The sequence below is a fragment of the Verticillium alfalfae genome, genomic scaffold, assembly GCF_000150825.1.
Source record: "Verticillium alfalfae VaMs.102 supercont1.9 genomic scaffold, whole genome shotgun sequence".
In the NCBI taxonomy this organism is placed as follows: Eukaryota; Fungi; Ascomycota; class Sordariomycetes; order Glomerellales; family Plectosphaerellaceae; genus Verticillium; species Verticillium alfalfae.
In genome coordinates, this window is record NW_003315030.1 from 782,631 (window position 1) to 797,753 (window position 15,123).

At 55.7% G+C, this 15,123-nt stretch overlaps 2 protein-coding genes across 2 annotated transcripts; both read left to right on the top strand.

Moving 5' to 3' along the window:
• Positions 1-273: 273 nt before the first annotated feature.
• VDBG_07194 (conserved hypothetical protein) lies at positions 274-1,212 on the top strand (the record flags this gene model as incomplete). The annotated part of the gene is made up of 2 exons (XM_003002577.1): positions 274-340; positions 413-1,212. 2 exons carry the CDS (start codon positions 274-276, stop codon positions 1,210-1,212), a joined length of 867 nt encoding a protein of 288 aa, XP_003002623.1.
• A 739-nt stretch (positions 1,213-1,951) lies between these two features.
• VDBG_07195 (predicted protein) lies at positions 1,952-3,175 on the top strand (the record flags this gene model as incomplete). Its single annotated transcript, XM_003002578.1, has 1 exon — positions 1,952-3,175. One exon carries the CDS (start codon positions 1,952-1,954, stop codon positions 3,173-3,175), a length of 1,224 nt encoding a protein of 407 aa, XP_003002624.1.
• Between the last annotated feature and the right edge of the window lie 11,948 nt (positions 3,176-15,123).

The window sequence follows — 15,123 nt, forward strand, 5'->3', positions numbered from 1 at the left end:
AAACATTGTGCCTCGTGCCAAACCTCTGCGCCCGACGCGCCGTGGGTCTCGGTCAACAAGAAGGGCACTCCCACGACCATCACCCCCGTTCTCACCACCGTCTCGGGTACTCCGACCTACGAGTCTGGCGCGCCCAACGCCCTGACCGGCACCGTCTTCACTTTCACAAACCGCCGCGATGCCTTGGTCAGCGTCAGCACGGGCGATCCGCCCATCGCCACGGCCAAAGCCAAGAACGGAAAGGGTGCTTTCGTCCCGTGTCACAACATCGACATGGATCACGCGCCTTTCTGCGCCCCAGAGAAGGATGGCGAGCTCTTTGTCGGCAAGACCTACTATGGTATGTGCCCTTTCTCACCTCCCCTCCCCCCACCATCGCCTTCATCTATGGGCTCCTTGCTAACAGCATCAGTCACCTGGGATGCCACGGCGCCCGTCCTCAAGAGCAACACGAGCGAAAAGGTCTGGATCCACCTCGTCGGCTACTACATCAACAGCACGACGGGCGAGATCGACGAGACTGAGGACCCCATCTTCAACCCCAACAAGAAGCACGTCAAGCCCGCCAAGCACGGCTTCTACCCCTGGCACGTCGGCGGCAACACCATCCCCCGCGGCGAGCAGAACGCCACGATCCAGCTGCGCATCCAGCGCCACATTGACGACGAGTACGTCGGCCCTGACGTCGTCGGCCAGACCGTATTCGTGCGCCGCCAGGACAGGCCCCCGCACCGCGACTCCAGGCCCCCGGGCGACAAGGAGCTGTACATTGCGCTGCCCATCGTCGGTGCCGGCCTCCTCTTCATCCTCGGCGGTCTGTTCTGGTACAACAGGCGAAGCCGCCGCGTCCGGCCTCGGCAACGTGTCGAGTCGCTCGGGTTCGAGAAAGCGCAAGTCGCGGGGCCGCCAAGCTGCTGTCAAGATGCACGGCGGCAGCGCCCAAGGCGTCTGGGTCTGGCGGTCGCGGCAAGAACAGGGGAGAGAATGCCTTTGACGGCGAGAACATGGAGCTCATGGGTGGCCACGACCGGGACTCGAGCCCCGACTCGGATGGCGGCTGGGACGCGAAGCGCTTCGCGGGAGGATCGGGGACGCGCTTCATGGATGATAGGAAGCAGAGGAAGAGGGCGTGAACTGCAGGTGCGGCTTGAATGCAAAAGTCATCTTTTCCGCCTCATCTTTCTCGTGTCAAGTGCAAGACCTGTGTCTTGAGTGTGTCAGGGTGTGCAGCGATGGCATCTGCCCTGGGGATGCGCTCACGGGGAGAATCAGGTTCACGAATTTTCGGGCATAGCAAGGCTGGCTGGTCTAACAGGTCAGCAGCAGATCGGCTGACAGAGCTGCCTGCCGTCATGCGCGGGCGACAGGAGAAGGGCGAGATTCGCTGCTTTGTAGCCCTCGTTTTGTGGAAACATCCTGCCACATCAAGAGCTGGCAAGCACCTCTTGACAAATGTCTCACGAATGCCTCGTGGTTCCTGCCACGGGCTGTGCATGGGCAGGCTTGCGGAGTTACGTCCAGCCGGTCGAGCGAGTGACGATCAACCCCAATGGCCCAAGGTTTCCCAAGGTTTCCCACACAGCTGACATGCTTTCCGTAGCCCATCTGCATCGCAACTTCTGTGGATCGAATTCATATCGCAAAAGTTTCCAGTCTTGCCCATGTCCCGTGACTTAGAAGCACGATGCCCGAACAAAGTTCTCCAGGCGCGGAATCGCGAGGCAGGAGATGTCTCTTGCGGAGAAAGGTCATCTTCCTGCCAGCATACCTATATAAGATGCTCCCCCGGCCATCGACATGAAGGACCCCCGTACGGAGCATTCCCAATTACTTATGAGCTTCGTCTACAGTTATCTCATCACCAACGTCGTCACCAGCACATTCTACTTGAGCATCGACGCAGACCCATACCGTTACCTCAGTCACAAGCCCTCAGCAGCTCTTGATCAGCATGAATAATCCATTCCTGCCGGATCAGATGCCTCAAGGCGGTCCAAACCAGCAGCAGCCTCCTGCGATCACTAACCTTCAAGGCTACCTCCAGTCCCAGCAACAGTCCCAGCAATATACCACTCAAATGGGGCCGATTCAGGGGCCACTCATCAGCACTCGGCCAATTCCCAACAACAACCTGTTTCCCCTGCCTCCTCGACCTCCATTAGATTCAAGCATCTCTTCATATCGCGTACTCGTCGTTCTGGCTTTCCCCACGCCGTCCGCTGGCGCGACGATCCGTGGGTCTGGCCCCTTGAGTCTCCAGTACCCTGGCTACTTTCACTGGATCAACTTGCCACAACAGCCCGGAGCAGTCTTACACAGCCATGCTGCTTGGGCAAGTTGCCCAAAGGTCATCATTCTCATGGCCGAAGATGATTTCCAAAATTTCAGATATTTCTGCAGGGGACTTGCAAACTCTGAGCCAGTTCCCTGGAGTCTCGAGCCGCAAATCATCAAGCATCTGCGTGTTCATGGACATAGCGAAGGCGATCTGGTCGATCGTTTCTCGCAGCTTTGCTTTTTCGGCATGGACAAAGAGTTGACCGCGGCAGAATATCTTTGGTGGCCGGGAGAGCTGGCGGGGGCCACGAGCCAGGGCTTTCGCTGGACCATGATGCCAGCCAACAACCAAAGAAACGGGATCGGCCAGGACTACAGCGCCTGTAGAGAGTTCAGGTTGAACAAGGATCAGATACTTACCTGCAGGCGGAACATAAGGGAAGGTCAAGGATCCCACGCCGTGCAGCACTACGATAAATCTTGGGGAGCTGGCATGAACCAGGATGAGTCCCCGTCGCCCATGGATTTATTCCTCACGTCCATGGATGACGTCCCCTTGCCTGCACAGTATGAACCTCATAGCAATGCTTCGACTCCGATGACTTTGGTCAACGACTTCAGCACCGATTCTACCGTATCACCGGCAGGTGAGGAGTACGTTGCAGAATCTCAAGGCTACTTCAAATCAGACGAGCAGCTTTTGCAAACCCCCATGCATAGCGAACCCTATCCGAATAGCGGGCTTCAGATGGGCTCGATGTGGGACCAACTCTCGATGCCGCCCACGGGCAATCCACAAGAATCGCAGTATACTATCGATCCACGATTGCTGCAGATATGCGACGAACCAGCTTCGAATGACGAGGATGTTTTTTCGTTTCCTTGCGCTGCTTTGTAGGCAGGCAGCGCTCGATAGGGGGTATCTTCTGTCACAATTTGGCAAATATACACGCCAGTCACAGCCTGGCAGGTAGATGATGTATCTGATCGGGTCAGTGGTCATCCGGTGGAATTTGCTGCGCGAGCGTGAGTACTCTTGGTCTTATGGGGTATAGCAGTTTATGAAAATTCTGGGGCAGTATCGGGCCTGAGGGCACTTGGATTGAAACCGGTAGAAGGAGTAAAAGGGCATAGGCTTACAGGAGTCGACATGTCCACCAGAGAACGTGGGTATGTTTGACACCAAGAGTTGGCGTTCGGGCTCTTATTATTGTTGCTATTGAACAGCAGCATACAGTGTAGCAGTAAGGGATATCAACCAAGTATTGGGTCCCCTGCCGTATCGTGCTTGGCAAGGTTGCGATGTCCTCCCCTGTGTCGTCCCTTGAACTTCACATTGGCTACGTTTAAACCATGTTTGAGGGGTCACCAGATCAACCCAACCACGTCTGCCTTGGGACACTCCCGGGGCACTTCAGCGCCCTCGGTACTTATGTTGGGATGCCGACTTGATATACGGGCTACGTTATGCCGCTCGGTAAGATGGCCTCGCCAGGCAGGTCGAGACCACGACATGCTGTGATTTCGTCGAGAAGCCGTTCAGTTCGCCCTCTCCTGTCGAAAGCCTATCAAAGGAGTGACCTGGTCTGGTTTCCTAGGTGGAAAGTGTATGCTCAAGCCCATGGATCGACGCGAGTTTCACGGGCTACTTCATATCGATCGTTCTCTCGGCTGGCGTTTGCCGTAAGATCATGTCGAAACAAGCCATATCCCGAAGAACCGCTGCTTTATAGCTTCAATATCTGAAGGGATCAATGTTGAATCCTTCCTTTGTGCTCCGATGCAGACTAATCCTTCAGACCAAAGTAGCGAACTCGTTGATTATTCTTCACTCAGATTGAAATCTCATCTTTCAAGGCCACTGGTTGCACATCAACACGCACACACACCACCTTCAGATTGACAGACGTGAGTCGTTAACTCTTTGCATACATGCACACAGAATCAGTCACAAGTCATACCACTCCAATTCAACTTTGTACTTTCAGAGGACGCTCACCACCTACTCATTGGCTGGCGGCCCCATGTCCCAATGGATGTCTTCTATACGGCAGCAGCAGCAGTAACATGTTCACGAGCCTTGCTGTAAGACAACCAACATGGCCAAAGCCTCACTCCACCTACCCAGCACGCCAATGTCTAATGACCTGGCCGCGCAGGTTAGACCTAGTGCCTCATGTGAACCGCGATAGCTTGCAACCCGCCCAACGACCGCCGCAGACCGCAGACCGCAGACCGCAGACATGAACCAACCACTTGCCCATCGAACGCAGCCGTTGTCGTAAACAGTCGGTCAACAAAAGCGAGGGTACGACAACAAACAACAAGACGGTTCAGAGTCATGCGTCGTCGTCGTCGTCGTCGTCGCTACACCTCCTTTCCCGCAGGACCTGAACCCCTCCCCTTCGCCCCGCGTTCAGACCGGAGACCGCAGAAAGGGGCCCAGATCTCACGGGGAGCTATCTGATAGGCCAGGCAGATCTCAGAGGTGGCAACATCGAAAAACAACGAGAGAGGACATGGCCAGTCGTTCTGCAGCAGTCTGACATGGCTGGGACACACACCCGTTCGGCGGGAGTGGCCTATCCCATCCCGTCTGCACCCACAGCTGCTCGCTTTTCTCACATGCTTCCCGCGAGGCGCACACGCTCATTCACAGGAACCGTCCAGCCCAATACTCTCCCACGATATGCGTGTCAGGCGTTGTCCAGACCGGGTTCTATCCCTCTCATCGCAAACTTGGCACATTCACTAGCACAGGAACAAGGGGCAGAGAGAGCTGGGAGGGTGGGAAAAGAAGGCCGATCTAAGATGAGGATTGGAAGAAAGTGAAAAGAAAAAATGGGATTCGTCGATGCAACCGATCGCCATGGGCAAAATGGAACATGGCGAAATGCGCATTGCAAATAGTTCCCTCAGGGACAGCAGCGGAAACCTGGTCGGCCAGCAAATGGGCAAATGTCTCGAAGAATGCGACGGCCGGGCGCTAGGTGCCGGTGGTGGTAGGTAGAAACCGGTTTTTGTGCTGCACTTGCTCTCCGCGCGCGCGCCCTTTCAGTTTCCCCCCTCCTGCTGGTATGCGGATTAAGTGGTCCATGGGCGAATGGAAGGACGAAGGAGGATCTTGTCCCATCGTGGGATCGAGATCGAAAAAGGGCTGCGTACGTGTTCGCGAGGAGTAGGGGTAGGGGGAGACGCTAGCGATCCAAGGTTTGCGTGGGGAGGTTAGAGAGGGTGTGGTCAATTGATTCCGTCGAAACGGCCGAGGGAATCGTTGATTGATTGATTGATTGATTGATTGATTGACTGCCTTGTCTCCAGGGTTTGGTGAAAGGGGGGGGCTGGTGAGATATTGTATCCCCTGGCATAACCTGATCACCGCCCTCCGAACACATGCATGCCTTTCTCTGCCCCCTGCCCTTTGGATGAAGAAGGAGGGTGACCACGAATTTGGAAATGGTACCTTGAATTCTTGATGCCCGGAAGAGTCAGTATTCACTCGTTCAATGATCCGCATCAGGGGGGTTTGAGCACCAACCCAAACCCTTTCGAGATGGCGTCCAGCCAGCCCATCAGCCATGAATGACATGTCGTCCAGATCGGAAGATAGTCCCATTCGTCCAGTGACAGATCATCGCGCACAGGGGGGGAGGAGGAGGAGGAGGAGTGCCATCAGCACCACCAATACCACCACCACTACAACGGCGACATTGAAAACGCGTGCCCGGAAATGAAGGCGGCCGCTGCATCGCGTCGTAAACCCGACCAGCCAGAGCGAGATTCGAGCCGGAGCAGTAGAAGCGCAGCCACAATCCAAACCCAAGCCCAAGCACAAGGCTGGATGGAAGAGGGGGCCGGGGGATCATGTACCTCTGAATCTTGTTTTGGAGGCCGGTCCATGCGCCGGGCCCATTGTCCCGGCTCTGGTAACACGCGAGGGCATCAATTGGGTGCCGCGCTCGACATGAGGAAAGCATGAAAGAAGAAAAAGCCCATCAGCTCGTGATGGCTTGCAGTGTGGCATGCAGTAGGCCCTCCTGATTGTTTTCCGCATCATGGGTCCCCTCGGCCTCATCGTGTAGAGGAGGGTCGGTTTTGTCCCTTTACCACCCATTCGTTCAATTTGCAGCTCTCATCTGCCGTGGGAGGGATATGCCGGTCAGCCACTGCCAGCTGGCGTGATAACAGCCCGCCTAAGGTGCTAACCACCACCTGACCCAAGCTGAACGTCTTCTTCTGGACGTGTTCGCTATCGTCGAGACCAGTTCACATGGCGTGTTGTCGTATGAAATGGCACCATCGTATTGTCACTGACACGTCTCACACGCGTCTGCCCATTGTGGTCATCAACAAGCAAACAAGCTTAGCTCCAAGCTCATAGCGCATAGCTCAAGGAAGTAAAGCCTCATAGGCTTTTGGGAGAAGCGCGAAGCTCAAGTCGGGAATGGCTCGGCGACGAAAGCAGTGGCGTTCAGCCAGGTCCGCGGGTGAGCTGGGCCAAGAACCTACTCTGCGTCCGTGCAGGCGCGGTCTCGCTCGGTTTCATCGTTGAAGTCCCGCGCACTATGTGATGGCATCATTATGCTCTTGATTATGTTTGGCCGCCGCACCCCCACGACACCGTCTTGATCTTTCGGGAGCCGTTACCAAAACGAAGAAACTCAAAAAGGCTGCAGACGAACGAGGATGGAACTGGTCAAGGCACAAACTCCGTCGTAGGAGGAGGCGAACGCGTCCCGGTCCCTCGGCGGACGAACGCATCCTTTGATGAGCCAAGCCGAGAGATCCTCTAGCGATAGCATTGAAGCGATTGGCTGAGGCCGTGGCTCTGGCAAACCTGCCTAGAGTAGCCGTGCCGTATTTGACGCGCTGACGGGAGAGGGGTTGGCGAATCATTTCATGTTGCAGCATCAGAACCCAAGACAGGGCCGCCAAACGCAATGCTGAGAATGGAGCTAGAGAGGGGGGGGGGGCCAGGGGCTTGCCCGAAGCTTCGCCTCTTGCGGGGTGCCCGAGGTTCCTGTGGGCTTGTCAGCATCCAAGCTCCGCCGCCTTCAGGCTGGCTGGGAGGCCTGGGGCTCACAAGCAGTGCGGGGAAGCTGGCGAAGCATGGCCATGTGAAAGCAAGTGCTTTTGAGCCGTAGCGATGCGGCGCGTACCCTGACGGCAGCAGGACGGGAGACGACGATCCAAGTCCAGCATGACTGCATGAACGACGGATGAGCAACAGCGCGACTTGGTGCGCGGCCGAACCAATGCTGACATGCGCGAATGTGTCTCACCCCAAGAGCGGCCGGCCGGCGCCGGCGGCATGCGGGAGCACGCTGCAGCGCTTGAACCCGAGCCGACTCTGGCCCATGGTGAAGCCGGACCTGACATTGGTGCGTATGGGTAGGTTGTGCATATGATCCAATGTACAGACTCAAACGCCGATCGACGAAGGTGACGGCGTACACTTTGGCTGCTCGATCGTAACGAACTTCACCATGTCTGCCGCTTGAACACGTCGCCGTTGGTGAGTAGCGCTCGGCACGCTATGCGAAAAGCAGAGGATGCATGAAATGGACGCCAAGACGGAGTAAGCTCACGGCACAATCTTAGAAGACAACCCCCCCGGTTTGATCTTACGGAGAGGCGGTGCTTCCTCCACGATCCGTCCATCTCACGTCACACTCGAGCGACAAATCAGCGAGCCTGCAGTGGCTGTATGGAAGAGCCAGAACGTCTTGGTCAAGCAGAGGGGGGAAAAATGAAGAATCATCAAGATGCAAGCCTGGCCACGGCTCGTTCCCGTTCATTCGATGGTTTCCGTGGTGAAGGACATTAGGATAGATGGCTTGACTGGGGTGAGCGGAACCGAAATGGCACAGCGCCCCCAAGCAGCAAAGAGACGAGGGAATAGCGCCTTCAGTGTGCCATGCCTAGGCCTAGAACCGATATAGATAGGAGTTCCGGTTTGATCATCCTGGTGTTCTACTCGGATCCAACACCAGCTGGGAAAGGCAGGCTGATGCTCATAGACACCCAGGGGTCTCCGTCGTCGGATCGACCAAGATGATTCGTCTGGTGTGGCGATCGGCACACGGGCAATCAACTGTTTAACCCAACTCTGGCTATGGCGGGATAGGACGGGAAAGGGGACAGAGACAGAAGCGTCTGGGCCTCTGCCGTTGCGCTGCTCTTCGGGAACCGCACAGGTTGGCAAGCGAACGCAATCTTCGTGTCATCTTGGCCCCAGATTCGTGGTCTGACCGTCGTTCCAGATACAGGGGCGGCTGTCGAGCGCGGGAAGCGGATACACGTCGCCAACAGAACATTGGTGGTACCTTTTTTTTTTTTTTTTTTTATTGCCGTCGGGTGGGTGTCAGAGCTCCATGACTTTGCTCGAACCTAATTGCTCAATCGGCTGATTGCTGGTCAGCACTATCTCTTCCCTATAGAACCTACCTGCCATTAGAAGGAAGTACTTGGCTGTTGGTCAGCAATCAATGGTGCGGCAAGCAGGTGACAGACAGCCTGCACAGCTTAGACCATGTCGGGAGGAGTCCAAGGCCCATCTTGCCAAGTGAGGCGCTGTCGGGGACGGACGCTTTCGTAAGCTATCGAAGCCCCGCTGGGCCCTGTCTCTGTTGGTTCCCAAATTGCGTCGCGGGATGTATGGGGGATCAACTCACAATGCGAGAGACAAGGCGGGCTTCGCCACTCTCTACCCACGACTTGGCAGCTGTCTCAAACACGCGTGAGGAGGAGAAAGCAAGAAACAGGTGGTTGTAGAAGAAACGATTTCGCGGATAGGTTCAGTGCCCAGCTTTCCGGAATGAATAGCGTACCAGCCCGTCAAGTCTCAGGTCTCAGAGACGCGACATGGGCGGCTCCGTAGGACGAGGATCATCCTCGGGTTGGTCGTGGTCCAAGCACCGAACCGACGACGGAATAAACTCAAGATGATGCGAGACGCGGCCGTGTCGGATCCGCTGGCCAGACAGACAGCCAACCATCGACCAGTGTCCTGCCGTGGTTGTCGGGTCAGGCGAAAAAGAACAGCGTCGAGCAGGCAGAAGCGGGCATTGGGTGGTGTCGCGAATTGAACGAGTGTTTCGTTTCGCTGATCTCTACTACCCCAAAGCAACCTGCCTTGTCCCTGACACAGGGCGAGGTAGAGGGCGGCGGCAGCGGACCAGGCTCCGTTGGAAACATTTGGCGGCCTTTGAACGGTTCCTCGGGCTGGGATGCCAATTTGCGAAGGATGGCGCCCTTGCAAAGGAGGTGAACGTATCGTGATGGAAGCTTGCCGATGAGCGGCACAGAAATATGTAGGCTATATGTTTGTCAGTTGCACTTGGATGGAAGGGGCGCCGGTCACCTACCTACTACCTAAGTAGGTGTCTAGGTACTCACGTACTCAGGTACTCAAGTCCTTTGGTAGCAGAATACCACTTTGTTCCGGTTCTGCATTCAGCGCCTGATTGGCTGCACCGACAAATGAACATGAACCCTCAATCGTTGTGCTGGTGCACGATGGCCCCACTGCTCTTGTGCAGGTAGGTGTGGATCAGCCATTGAGTCGAGTTGAGAATCCGGGGCAGCCGGCTGTGGCTGGTGAGGACAGAGCCGGAGCTCCGTACGGCATCTTGCAACTGTCATCACTTGCCAGCTAGCCCTCTTGTGGTAAAGCCCCGCGGCACCGCCCGTGCGGGACCCACACCAAATCCCGGCTTGACACGTGTGGGGGCGACCGGGCCTCGCGGGTTAGGGTCGGCGCCACAGCTAATGGTAACACAAGGCTAGTCGTGAGTGCATAGGTACATGTATAACACGTCCAGCCCTGCCCTGTGTGTGTGTGTGTGTGTGTGTGTACTCCTCTCTGGTGTCTTGTGTCTGCTGTGTGTCTGGCCGTCTCCAATTTGTGCACGTTTCTACACCATAGTACACCCCACCACGACGCCTGCCTGAAGTGCTGGTTGCCAATGCTTGTTTCGTCATTGGGAGAAACATGGGAGCCGGCGCCCTCTCAGCCAGTGTCAGTTGTCGTGTCTCGCGTGTCTTGCGGCCTCGTCGCCCCGGACCAGACAAACCTCTCAGCCCAACGGACATGTGGTCCGACGCCAGTGTTGCTTTTCTTGAGCCGCACTGCTAATCCAGACAGAGGCGTGAATGATGCTTTGATGAGCGAGCTCCAGTCTGAATTTTCCTCTGTGCTATTTTTCTCTTCTCTCTCTCTCTCTCTCCGCTCACCCCCGCCCGGTCGGATCCGCCGCTGAGTCGTGGCGACGCCGTTGCAAATTTTGACCGACCGCTCCTCATGTCCCCGCACCCTCGGCAGGTAAATGTACTTGACGTAAGGTATTCATCCACAGCTTGTGCACAACCACGCGGTGGAGCGAGGGCTCTCTATAATTTCGGCCGAACGAGACGACGGCGCAGCAGCGACCCGCTGGGGGCCCCTGCTTGGTGCGATGAGGAGGAAGCAAAACGTAGTTTTTGATCGATCAGCAAGGCTCTGTGCTGCATCAAGTCAGGCAGGAAAGGTCGGTCCGGCCTCAGATCGTGGCCGTCCATCTGGCTGCATGCATCTAAAGCATGGGTCCCTTTTTTTTTTTTTTTGCTTGTCACAATGCGTCGCGTGCAAGTCGCGTCGTGCAGAGCCCCCCTTGGCCTCTGTGGCGCGTTGAGTGGTTTTGGCCAGGTGGGGCGCTGGAGCCCCCATTCAAACGAGACACCAGAGACGAGACGGCTCGATCTTGGAGACACATTGATGACGGGGGACCCAGTGGAGTGGCACGCGACGGCTGAGCGACGAGCGGGCACAGCGACTAAAACAGGAGGCTGGCGCTGGGGTCCGGCCAAACCATACATGGGTGCCCGTGGATCGTGGTGCTCATTCGAACGGTGAGCCGAGGAAAAGGAAGCGAAAGATCTGCCCACTACCGTCATATCGCCGCTTGGGGCTCGCGTTGCCTCGCCAGATCTTCAGGCCTCGTCTCGGCGCGAGAAGCAAAGTAGGTGATCGGCAATCAGGTGGCCAGCTTGACATGCATTCACGAATGCGTCTGGGCCAGTGTAATCGACGATGGAGGCTCGCTTCGTCTTTGCATGGCCACCTTGCATCTTCGTTGTGCCTGGGCAACGGAGTAGGCTTCCATGATGCTGCGAGGCACAAAAAAAACCGGTGCCAAGAACCCATGAACGAGCCAAGGCTACCCTTGAGCAAGAGCCATGTCTTGGTGACCGCTTCCCCTCATCTTCGAGGTCGAGAACCGAGGCGGGCTGGGATGTATGCAAGAAGAAAGAAAGAAAAATCGTTCGTGGCTCCATCCATCGTCTCCAGTATCGTGCCGCGTCGTCCATCTCCGGGTCCGACGGAGCTTCAGGGTCCTCGTTGCTCGGCCAGGATACGGAACCTAGCATTCGACCATCGGACGAATCCACCGTGCTCCAGAGAACAGGTCAAGAATCTGCAGACCAGCTGGGAAGATCTGCTCGGTCGAGGGGTTTTTCACCCCTGTTGTTCGCCTCACCAAGGCGTCTGTCCCCTCATCATGATGAGGGCGATACAGGGGGTCGAGCTGCGCGACGCGAAATGCTGATACTATGGTGGGCGTCGAGAAGCTTCAATTGACCAGCAACGTCGCGCTCGCGGGTGGTGAGGCGTGGCATTAGGTCAGACGCGTGGGATTGGGTGGTGGTGGCCCAAGGGTCCAAAACCTCCGCTTAGAGCTGTCTCTTCGACATCTTTGACTTTGCGGTATACGCGTCCGCCAGCGTCGTGTCTTTCACGGTTTTCAAAAACAGTTGATTTGATTCTCAGCCCGATGAGACGTTGAGATTACTACTCGTAGTGGCATAGGGGACTCTTAAGACAGGCCTATTGTCCATGGACTGTCGGAATCATGGGCGGCATAGAGAGTCATCCCCACTGTGGAGAAACAAAGCTCGTTTTCTGGGAGAGCTCGGCATTGCATATGGACTCGTTCTGGATCAGCTGCTCTCCGAGCCAATCCCCTGAATGGACCCTTGAGCTGACAACGTTTCGGAAACTTGTCTGGGTCATTGGTGGCTCTGTCCCGTTAGTTACTGGATTCTGTGCTGGTGACGATGCAGGCTAATAGACATGTCCGTCCGCCCTACGCCTGAGCATGCTGACTTTATTGCACGTTATGCCCCCCCCCTGTATTTGCATCGGAGTGCAGACGTGGGGCAAGCACAGTAGTGGGATCTGCATGATCGGATCCTGCCATGCACGACTGGAGTGTTCGCTCGCGACACTCGAGCTCTGTGAGGTGGGCATTCGTAGCTGTTATTCGCCAAAAGGAACATTTTCGGTGATACGAGAACCTTTTTTTTCTCTTTTACACAGGTGATTATCATAACATCGCTCTTTGTTCACTTCTTTGTCCTTCATCGGAACAGCCCGACCGATTGGAGCTCGAAGGGGAAAACTTACCCCTCAATACGGGCGCCGTGATATACCACTGGCGACCCTCCCTATGATGCGAGATCTGACTCGCCCAACCTCTCAGTGTATCCCACATGACGGCTGTCAGTCTGGCAGAGACCACATATTGTCGTGCTATCTAGCGGGGTTGCCACAGCCTCTTTGTGTGTCAATGCAAACCCTCCGATTGAACATTGATAAGCCCACCATGGATCCAACAGGAAGCATCCTGCAATTGTGGAATCGACCGGAGCTGATGAGGGGCATTATGTCTGTCCAGAGTTCGGCACTGGATCTCAGCGTATAGTACGACTCAAGCTAACTGTCGTAAGCCCGCTTTGTTGCGTTTGATGCTAGGTTGAAAATATTTTCGTTCAAGAGGGGCACTTGACGCGGGGCTCATGAATGACAAGTGGTTGTCCCAAATGCTCCAGTGTTGGCCGAAATCAAGGCAAGGTAGGTCTTCCAGTGTGCTTGCACGTATTGACTTGGCATGTGAGTCCTCAGTCTTTGCCGCAACGCCTACGGCGCCAAGTTGAAATGAATTCGCCATTGTAACAAAGGTGGAAACCGAAGTGATACCCTCGCCTCGCTTTCCGAATCGCGGCGACATCGCTCGAGATGTAACAAGTTGTGAAGTAAACTGAATGCATTGTCATCAATCCACCGCTCCCGTCACGGGCTAGGCTTATGTCGAAAAATCACGATGAACTCAGGGGCCTGTGCACCCAATTGTACGTTTCTTAAGCTTTACGCCCGAGAAAAGAATCAAGGTGTCCACTACTAACCTTCGTCTCGTGACGGATTTGCCACGACAACGCCATGACCAGATGGACCTAGTTAGTCGCGGGAAGATGATAGCAACCACCGAGCAATACGGGAGACATTTTTCATTCATGCGACATAGCTGAACCAGCGGCTGGCAACTTTGATATGATACCTCGGCATTATATCACTTATGAAGCCCTGCGGTTGAACAAGACGGCAATGAGGGGTGGGATGAGTAATGACTTTGTACGCTTTCATGGCTACGAGGCCTCGTGCTTGATCCTCGTGCTTTGGTGTCGCGGTTCGATATATCTGGAACTGTCTGGCGTGTTGTCTCAAACCCTTAGACGTCTTCCCTTCGTTGCTTTTGATGGCGAGTAGCGTTTGACGGTTATTGCGCGTCCTGCTGCCGCATTACTTCTGTAATCCGCAACGTCGCCCAGTAGGTCTCAGGCCTGTGACCCACCTATATTCGAGAATGTGCTCTCATATCGACTGACAATGGACGGCTACCCAATTGTGAAGCAAGCCAATGAAAATGGAGGAGACTACCTACCACTAGGGAAGATGCAAAGCAGTAATTCGTCACAAGATGAGAGAAGCCAGCAATTGATGGCGAATCAACCAGAAGTCGCATCGAGCAAACCTCGTGCTACACGCTGTCCTACTGATTCCGCGATGCGATTGCTCTCAGGCGGCATAGTGCCCCGATTGTTTGCTGATGATTGAGGGAAACGATGGCCTGAGCTCGCAAACTATCGGCTTGCCCTCTGGAACAGTATGATGCTGTTCAGATTTGCGACAAGTGAGATGAGGTGCAGTTGGGGCCGCGGTGCGGCGGATCTGACTCTGATAGTGAGATCTGTGAGCATTCAAAGCAGGAGCCTGAGAGCTGGTGGCGGCGGCGGCGAGCCCCTGGTTTGCGAATCATGACACGTATGGATGGGTTAAATTGAATTTGGTGTTCTGGTCAAGTCGTGCAGAAGCGCGTATGGGCACGGTGATTGGCCACGTCCAGGGTCTGGGGGGCGCGCTGAGTGCAGTAGACCGTCTGAGCTAATGTTGAGCCAGATGCCGCAAGCCTGCCAACTTGGCACTGGCCGCCAGGGAGGCCCATTCAAGTTATGTGTGCCTCAGATGTTGGTAGAATCCTGGTCTCGCGTTTCTGACATAACACTCGGGTGACCGGCCTCCAGTTGCCTTGTCTATGAACTGCCCAAGTACCTGTATGCGCGTAATAGAGCATAGTCCGAGGCTGGGATGCTGGGGCAACCCCTGGGCTGACGAGAGCATGATGGCGATGCCGCTCATCAGCCCTGATGAGGCAGCGCAGACCGGTGTCCTTCTCAGGAATAGGACGGCCCGCCTGCATACTGCGTGCGGGGTATCGTGAAGCATTCATGGAAGATGGGAGGGGCTCATAGACAGTTGGATCGATATATTTCAAGCGATCATCTGCTGGCTGTCGCTGCCGTGGAGCCTAGAGTTCGATGGGCTGTGAGACGTGACTGTTAGCCCTGACAGACGACCCAGTGCTGACGGTGATGGCCTCAGATGCGGATCATGAACAGGACTTGGAACGGGGGGGGGACGCCGGTCGCACGGCCAATCCGACTATATTGGAGTTTGACCGGCCTTCCGTG